The sequence below is a fragment of the Habropoda laboriosa genome, unplaced genomic scaffold (genome assembly GCF_001263275.1).
Source record: "Habropoda laboriosa isolate 0110345459 unplaced genomic scaffold, ASM126327v1 scaffold28, whole genome shotgun sequence".
In the NCBI taxonomy this organism is placed as follows: domain Eukaryota; kingdom Metazoa; phylum Arthropoda; class Insecta; order Hymenoptera; family Apidae; genus Habropoda; species Habropoda laboriosa.
The window spans coordinates 2,199,629-2,209,443 of record NW_017100174.1 but is presented as its reverse complement, the minus strand read 5'-3'; the positions used below and the strand labels follow the sequence as shown (position 1 = coordinate 2,209,443).

General features: G+C 41.6%; 1 protein-coding gene across 4 annotated transcripts in view; it reads right to left on the bottom strand.

Moving 5' to 3' along the window:
- The window catches only part of LOC108578782 (RNA polymerase II elongation factor ELL), a 178,143-nt gene that overhangs the window by 11,081 nt on the left and 157,247 nt on the right, over nucleotides 1–9,815 (bottom strand). For all 4 annotated transcript variants that reach the window (XM_017942176.1, XM_017942173.1, XM_017942175.1 and 1 more), the window contains 2 exons: nucleotides 3,875–3,999; nucleotides 1,317–1,433 (listed from right to left, as the gene is read on the bottom strand). In XM_017942176.1, the coding sequence (XP_017797665.1) occupies nucleotides 1,317–1,433; nucleotides 3,875–3,999 (242 nt within the window). The remainder of the gene's footprint in view (nucleotides 1–1,316; nucleotides 1,434–3,874; nucleotides 4,000–9,815) is intronic.

Genomic DNA, 9,815 nt, shown 5'->3' with positions numbered 1-9,815 from the left:
AAAAAAAAAAAAAAAAAAAAAAAAAAAAAAATAGGAAAAACTTGTGGAACAAAAACACACGTACGTTTTTTCTAAATGAAATTTAAAGGTTTGTTGGACATATTGATCTAAATTATAAAATTCGACACGAACTATCGAACTATCGATTTCATTAAAGAATTCATCTTCCTATTTATAACAAATAAAAGTTTCACCTGTACAGTGTCTCTGCGTCACATTACCGCATTTCTACAGTGTAACTATGAAGTAAGAAGTAATTAATTCAATAAACTCCAAAAAATCTCTTATAGGTCTTCGATGTTTGTTCAATTCTGACACGTCGTCGAGAATCGATTGAAAATGTAGCGACTGTGTGATCGCCTGAACTTTTTGCTCTTAACCTTTTTTGTGTTCTGCTTGTCTCGTTGGCGCGTTGCCCCGGTCGGCCCTCGCATTTCCCCTTCACTGGTCGCATTTGGGTCCCTTGACGGGGGTGAGTTTTGGGTGGGTGGCCAAGACTCCCACTCACGTTCGGGCCTTGGTCACCGCCCAACGCCAACCACTCACCCTCAATGATGGGGTGTTTTGCGTCAAGTACGCGTCACCTGGGCTTACGGGAGAAACCCAGGGTAACGGTATCGCTCGCTCGCGAGAACGTGCCTGGGCTCGCGCGGGTTTATGATACGTTAATTGCTATTGAGATGCACGAAGAAACTCCAAATGCTCCGCTTTTATGGGAGGAAAACATTAAACGCGTATTTAAACCTTAATCTGAAAAATAACAGAGAGTCGCGTCCGTATCGTAAACCTGGTCTAACTTAAGTATCCTTAACAATGTTCAAACTCCATTTTACCGCCAAACTACCTTAAAAACAGACAATCGTCATTATCCCCCTACGCTCTTCAATCGTCTCTTATCAAATTATCACCCGACAAATACACCTTGCAAACTCGGAGAAGTCACCCCTTTGTCCCGCCGCCTATCGTCGTGAAACATTGCATAAACAAATCTGACGTTCAATTATCAGAGGGGATCAGGTGAACCGTGATATCTCGATAAACGGCGGATCTATAAATAGCAGGAGAGAGAGAGAGAGAGAGAGGTCTGACGTTGTTTACGAAGGCGGAATGCGTACGAATATGACACGGAAGCCGCTCGAAGTAAAACGAACGAGCGTGTTAGAGGGTGAGAGAGAGAGAGAGAGAGAGAGAGGGGGGAGGGTCGTCGGTAACGAGCCGTGGCGAAGAAAAATCGGCCTCCGCAATAGAATCGATGAGGGCGAGAAACATCGACGGCGTATATCTCTTTCCTCGAAAGTGGGGTGGAGGAGACTTACCATTTGTTCTTGTTATTCTCCTCGGCGACGGCCATCCGATGCCTGGTTGTCTCGTACACATCGTCGTTCGCCTGTATCCGCATTTTACACGGCAATGCGCCAAGGCTCTCCAGGCTTCTGCACGAGGGGAAAAAAAGAAAACGGACCACGATAAAGAGACCGATAAGTCGCTGGAACGGATCGACGTAGTTCTTTTTCTTTTATTTTTTCTTTCATTTTCCTTTGTCTTTGCCCACGTCGATTCCGAGTGTCTCGAAAATTTTACACGTAAGAGACGCAACCGTGCGGTCGATTCGAGTGGCCTGACATCGATTTCATCCCCTTGAGAACGTACAGAGTTGAGAAGGAAATAACGTGATTTTACTCGATTTTATTTTCAGTGGAACAATCTTGTGAAAATTGAAGATTATTATCTTAGACAAAGAAAAATGTATATGTTTTTTTCAAGGGGAAAAAATTCGACGGGAAGGTATTTGGACGTTTTTTTGATTTTTAAATTAGAAATCTATTTTATGTGTGTTGAAATGAGGTATGTAAGGTATCAGTAGTTGACCAGTTTTTAGAGAAACGTAAAAAATAAGGTTTTTATAAGTGATACTTTTTTGAAAAAAATGCACCTGAGATGCTGTCGGTTAAATTTCAAAAGAATTACATGTGACGAGAAGTATGCGTAGTAACAACGGACGTCTAAATTCATTAAGGTAAGTAATATGCCTCTATATTGCTATTTCCTTAACGTTTCTGTTAACACTTTACCGACCGGTAGCCTATTAATCGGCTTTTTGCCGCCAACGCTTACCGACCGGTAGCCTATTAATCGGCTTTTTGCCGCCAACGCTTACCGACCGGTAGCCTATTAATCGGCTTTATGCCGCCAACGCTTACCGACCGGTAGCCTATTAATCCATTTTTTTTTCGCCGACGCTTACCGACCGATAGCCTATTAACCGGTCAAAGTTTGATTTAACATTTCTACAAGTATAAGAAAAAGCGCGTATATTCCCGCGCAATAGCCTAGAGTCTAAACAGAGCCGGTGTCACCGATGCAACTGTGGCCGAGTGACCGGTCGAAAGTGCGTAGAATGTTCAACCGCTACCGGTCGGTAAAATGTTAAGAACAGCTGTACGGTTCAGGTAAACAAATCCATACGTTGTGAACTCTTCGTGACTGAATTATTTACTTGCTAAATTCTCACAGCGTTTTATAAGCGATAAATGCAACATTTTTGTTATTCTTACCACTTGTGCTGGTAATTGTTGAAAATAAACGATACTAAAATGATTGCCAACATTATTGCTTTAACCCTCCTTCTAGTATAAGTGGTCAACTACTAACGAACAGAGGGTCAATTACTAGTTTTTTCATTTTTAAGAGTGGTCAACTTCTGAAACAATTACTGAATTTTTAAATACGTTTTTAAAATTTTTATAACATAACTCTTTTTAAAAATTGGTCTTGTTACGTAATCTAGAAGGCTTAAAGAGTATCTTCAGGCGTCGACTCTCGCTATTTAACGACAGAGCAAGTGGTTATTATTGTTCGCGTGGAGGGTTTCTCTTAACTGGTCAACTACTGGTACCTTTACCTTATAGTGGTAGTAAAAAAAGTTGAGATTGTATTTATAAATTATAATTTGGTTTCATTGGCCTCGTGTAAGTACTAGATCCATTAACTTCTACGATACAGTTATAGTAATTACCGATCGTTTCGATATAACCCTTGATTAAGGTATGTAACTATGTATTCTTGTACAGTTGACTATTATTATTGGATCTCACTCTTTCGACATGGCCAATGATTATAGTTAACTCGGATCGTTTTAGTCTAGCCGTCGACTAAAGCCGTATCGGTCTTCTCTTGGTATGTTCAATGTTTTCGATACCACAACTATAATCTACCAAGTGCACACGTTTATTCGTGTGTCTGATTATTATTAAGCGGACAGTTCGAACTATACGGCTGTATCATTTTTTTTTTTTTTCTTAGGAGCACGACTTTCTATCCATAAAAATAATTGAACTTCGATATGTCGTTAGCTGTAAAGAATTAGCACTAAAAACTTTACACTTGAAAGAAAGAATGTAGAAAAGTGCTCTTTAGGAAGAATTAAAGAATATTTCCAAATTTATTGCTCGTCTTGTAAACATAACTTTCTATCCGTAAAAATAATTACAGTGGAATATGTTATTAGTTATAAAAAATTGGCGATAAAAGCTGTAGGCTTGAAAAAAAAAAGAACGTGGAAAAATGTTCTTCGATTAAAAAATATTTCCAAATTTATTGCTCACCTTGTAAACGTAACTTGTGACGAAATATGTGAATAGTCATAAAAAATGAGCAATAAGAACTGTACACTTGAAAAAGAAAGAGAAAAATATGTTTCAGGAATAATTAAAAAATATTTCCAAATTTATAGTTAACTTTATCGAACGGCAAAAATATGGTATAGATTTATACATGTACATATATAGAGTATCGAACTATCCGTTGCAATAACATCAAACGTACGACGCACGCAAATAAAAGCAGTGAAAGAAGGGTATAACGAGTAACTCACTTAGGGCCGGTCTGTTGGATGCATTCGAAGCCGCCCTGAGGACCCTCGATGTCTTGATTGCCGGAAAGGCTGAACGTAAAGCCTGCCGATCCATGGCTGGATTGCGTGGATGGAAAGGAGAGTTGCTGGAATCAGAACACCACCGGTTATTCGTGTGCCTTCATCCCGCTAATAAGGTCGCATTAAATTACGAAACAGCTTATGGTGTACACGTCGTGTACGTGAAACGGCCAAGCCATATACCTATTCTCATATACCTATACCAGCGCCAGGCTACCTATACCCGGCGGGTATATGAAGCTGTACAAGCATATGTATCTCTACCTGTCTATCTATCTATCTGTTTATCTGTCTGTCTGAGCCTTTAAGTAAGATCCGTAAGTAGGATCTAATGTTCCTCGAGCTAGCGTTTTATACGCTGGTCCTGTTGTTATTACTCGCGTTACGCTCTTTGATCCGGTATCATATGTTTCATTCTTTTTCTTTCGTACGTTTCTTCTTTATCTACCGAGAAAAGCATGGTACGGGTGGGATATTACGTGAAAGGTTAATAAGAAACGCGAAGCGATACGAAAAAAAGTGTCATGATGAAATAATTTGTTGTTCTTGCATTACATATTGTGTATCGTGTGAAAAAATTGTCGAAAGAATGAAGTAAAGTAACAAGTAACAACGGTAATTTCGATATGTTTTATTGAATAATCGAACGAGAAGTGAACGTAACCTAAAATAAATTGTGTAATTTAAACGTGTCTCGTTAAATAATCGAACGGAAAAGCGAACATAACCTAAAATACATCGTATTAACATTACAAGCTAATCCAATGAACGCCTTGTTTAACCTGAATATAACGTTCAAAGCGGGATCGAGATTTTCACATCGCAGCACGTTCTCTTGTTTCGTCAAATAGACGGAAACAGCGGTGATTAGAAGCACCGTGTCAAATTACAACCAACCCCCCACCCAAACGATTCAGCTCCGGTGAACACTGTTTGGCCAGGTTTTAACACGACCATAATTTCGTCGGATAACAAAAGCGCGCTCTGGCCGCGGTTATGGGCGCGCCAGATAATTCCCAGCTCGTTTCAGCCTTGCGTCGAGCACGCGTACGGATGCATTCATTCGTTGGTCGCGAAATTGGTCCCGATAAACGCCGCGAAATTAGAACGGCACGAGCGTGAACGAATCGGCCGTGGAGTTACGAGGATTAGCGTGCAACCCGCGTAATCTAGCCTCGTAGGCATTGGTTACGATTCTCTGTATCTAACGAGGCGACGGTCAATCGGCGGTCGGTATCTTAGATTGTTATCCACGAGTCGTTCCGACCAGTCACGGAAACGACGAACGGAGAAAGATTGGTGCCGAGTGCACTTTTTACAAGCAACGTCGCTTGTCTTCGGAACTGCGTATACACATGGGAGGAGATTCGAGGTCCGACAATCTGCTGCGTGGCAATTAAATTTATCTGGCTTTATTGACACGGTGGTAATCGTGGACAGAGAAAATTGGGGACAGAATTCAGATAACCTCGACCTTAGTCGTTTTATGGTGAAATAGCTGTTAGTTAGATAATCGTTGAAAACGTAGGAGTCAGAAATGTTTCCTAACCTATCTCGACTATCGTGAATGGTGGTGTTTGTACGATGAGAACAGTATGAGTAGTGTTAATAATCAATGATAATTGTATTCATAGGATTAACGTGTTTACTTTGCTGTATGACCACCGAGATCGTAAATCTGATTAGAGATTGTTGTATAATCAGTGCGATAATGCATAAAACAGTAACAAATAGAAGCAATATTATCTCATTTTAGCATATTTTATACTGGTTTAAGAGTATTTTCACTTTTCTACTACGTTTTAAACAATCGTGGCAGTTTTTTACGAGTGCAATTTCGTCATAACCCCAGCCCTTCGTTTACGATCTCATTCTTCAAAATTAAGATCTCGTTCGCCCATGAAAAATTCTATGCATTCGTTAGTAGCCACCGTCTCGCTCGAAGATTTCCCACGTGTCACGCGGCCATCTTGCACATTCATCAATTAACAATTACGTGTACAGGGTCAATCAAGCATCGCTTCGAGGCAATCCTTGGCCTTCGTGAAACGCTGCAATGTATGCCGAAATGAAATATCATTCAGTGACACACAATGGCGCGCGCGTAATTCATCGACGTGAATAACATAACCTCAAACAACAGGGTGACGTAAAATTTGTCGAAACGTCACGGCGACCATTTGCTACTTGTTCGTAACGATACATTTCGGAATAATATTTTGTCAGTTGCTCGGTGAGATTCGAGAATAACGACCCGACGGTCGATGCAAAAATAAATCTCTGTCGGCCGTGTCAGCGAAGGACCGTGGCGATTAAGGCCCGCGAAAGCGGGTTATAAAAGCGAGTTCGAGTGGTACGCATGTGCAACGAAGGTCACTGCAGTAAAATCTCGTTTCGAGCACCAGGGATGCGGCGGCCATTACCGTATCCGGTATGTATCGGACGTGGAAATGGCAAATGGCCCGGGACGGAGACCGTTGCAAGCCAGTTCACGGAAACTTTTCGACGTTCCCGGTAATAGAAGTCTCCTTCGGGACGGTAGACAGGCGTACCAACCACGTAGAACTCTACGTCTCGACTACTTTCAGCCGTAAGAATTATTTGCATCGCGATGGCGACGGTAGATAGGGGATACATTTATCTGTGTATCTGGATTAATAGGAAATGCAAAGTCGTGGAACGATTTTTCACCGAATACGACAAATTTCAAGTACTATAGACGATTTATTATAATAAAATTGAAGGAAGAATATGTCGACGGTACATTTTTTGAATCATACGAAAACAATGAAAAAAAGAGATCGTTAGATAAAATTGAAGTTTCCCCAAATCCACTAGAAATGTTCTACTTCCAGCGATTGCATAAAATCACCAGCTCAACAGGTTAACTCGATCACCATTTCGATCCTCCCCTCTCGCTGTACGATACACACAATTCTCGTTTTTACGTGAAACCTTTTTCACGCAACGTGTTCACGGACGCAGGGGAGCCAGGCAAGAAACCAGATTTCCATGCTTTCAAGAATTAACTTCTCCTCCGGCGCGGCGTGTACACATGCAAGAGAGGCCGCCGGTGCAGCTTTTTCCCCGATTGAATTTCATCGAAAGTCAGTCGAGCACGACCGGCTATTTCGCAACGTCCACGGTTGTAACCTGCCCCTGCAAGTCTCCCCCACTCCATCCCTCCGTTTACCCTCCCCACCAAGCCCCTTCCACCCCCGTTCTTCCTTTCTCTTCCTCGATTCCTACGAAATCCTTTCTTTTTCCCTCGCTCCGACGGAACGCCTCCTGACATTTCGGAATCGGTCAGCGGACCGATTATTTTTCGGACGACGCGTCCAACCTGGCAATTAAATCGATTGCACGATACGATCCGGTCGATGAGTAAACATGGAAAACGATCGGTGGTGGCGCGACCTTCGCCACTGGAACGATCACGTGAAACTGGCAACGAGGAATCGCTGCTTGGTGTCGGCGCATGCGCGTACAGACGAGAGGAGAACTCGTCTCGTAAATTGAATCGACCAGTAGTAGGCAGATGACGCGTTTAACGAAATTTCTTGGACGTACGACGATGCAAAAAGAAAAAGCAAATATATACAAGGGATATATACACGAGTTGGATAATTATTATGCTACCTATGTTTCCGTAGGATATTTAGTTCTTTTTTTATCCTTTCCTTCGTTTTTCCTGTTTGTCGGTTTTCTCAGGTGGCTACGAAGAAACCGGTCCTGACGTGACGGCGGATGACGAAACGATATATGCTAGTGTTTATCAAGTGTTACGGAATTACGACAGAATTACATTTTCGGCTGTCGCGGTTCGTGGCTACGGTGTATGTTGATTTTAGACGGTCTCGAAAGTGGAGTATGTAATTGTTTCGTTTTTAGACCTTTCGAAATTTACAGATCGTTAACGCGAGAGTTTGCGATCTTCATTTGAAGAAAGTGAATCTTTCCTAACCTACAATCGAATCTATTATTTATCACTAACTTTTTAGAATTATTATTCATCGTTAACTGACGGAGTTAGCGACGAAAAATTAAGATTTATGAAAACACCGAAAAATCCAAAGAAATAGAAGGAAAAAGATAAAGATCGAGAATATTCATTCCGGTGGAAATTTGACGACAGGCACGTAATGTAGTGAGTCGATGATCGAGGATCGATCGAAGTGGCTGGATAAAGGGAAAGGGGTACCGGGAAAACGGTGACAAGAGACAAGCGATCGTAATCTTGGAGGAGGAAGGGAACTTCTCTCACGGACGTTCACATATCGAGGACACGGTGGATCCCCCTTCTCTTCGTTGCCGCTTAAACGAAAGGTTGAACCGCGCGAGAATGCGATATGAAAGTTTCGTGAAGGGAGCAAAGCCGTTCGTTTAAATTTCACTGCGCGAAGGACGACCGTCGCCGTTTCTTTACGCGTCGCGGGATATTTTCTTCGCTTGGACGTTGTTTGTAACATGCACTTTTACGAATCACAATGTACTTTCGTTTCACTTCTCTTTTTATCGTCCCCCGTTCATCTCGTATGTTTATTTTTAATCTTAAATTTCAGATTGCTCGGAGAATAAAATAAATATTTCTTCTTTTTTTTTCAACCTTTATTTATTCCCGCAGTCGCTTAAATTTCGATGTAATAACGTGCCATTAAATATTCGAAACACGGTTCGTTCTTAATAATTTTACCGAAGTAAAACGTTCATAAAATTCTTGCGCAACATTTACAGCGTGCAATACAAGTCTCGTTAATATAGACGGCGTAACTTTCTCGTTTCGTTAAAAAATTGTTAATTTCCTTGTTACTTTTACGTACGGGAAGAAAACGATCGTCGTCGCTAATTTCATCTTAAACGAACATACATAAAAATCCTCCGTAACAATTACGAATACAGTTTCCAGGCAAGACTCTCTAATTTCCATCGAACTTCAAGTTTCCCAGAACATCGAAGCAGCGAAGAGACACTCTCGGTTCCCGCTCTCCCCGTACAAGAAATTCAACGTGACACGATTTTTCAACATCGCCGTATCAAAATCATTGCACCAAATAGGTTAGGCCAAAGTCGAGGCACGATTCCTTGGAATTTGGAATTGAAATGGCTTGTACTACATTTATCGAGGTCTAGGTCGGAAGCCAGCCGTGAAGGTGGAGTGTACACAAAAGAAGCGTAATCGTCGCGTGAAATTTCGAACTTGGTGCAAAACGTCGAATATAAAAGTCACTCTTAAGACGAACCCCATAACGCCGAAAACCAAGCTACTCATCGACAGCTAACTGTCCCTTCATAGTCCTGTCCAACAATTCGTCACCGGAACCAAGTTCACCTTCTCCCCCCAAATCCCTTCCTTATAAGTACACCTGAAAAATCCCTTCCTCGTCATTATAGAAACCAAGCGAGGATAGTTAAGAGCGGTCGATCTAGTAGACAGCAGAAAACCACAACGTCTCTTCCCTTCGTGAAGTTCGCGCCCTGTAAATTCGGAATCCGCGAGTATAAGTGTCGTCGTTAAAATAAAAGTTACACCGATATCAACTTTCCTCCCCGGATTCCAACAAAATTATCCGAAAATCAATCGAAAAGATTTGTCAAGTTTTCCATTCTTTCCAGAGACAATGGAATTTTGTTCAACCAGTCATCATTCACATTTGCACACAATAACGAACGACAATGAATTACGTTTTCGAGTATGCATAATGCAACGAATAAATTCGAGAAAAGAAAAGAAGAAAATATTTAATCGGTGTTAATTTATGATCGCGCGAAAACCGTGATAGGTATTGAACGACGGAAGGTTCAATCACACTTTTCCCCGATTAATCGGATGCACCGGATTATTGCGCCGCGTGAAAGGGCCGCGGAGCTTCTGTCGGCAAAT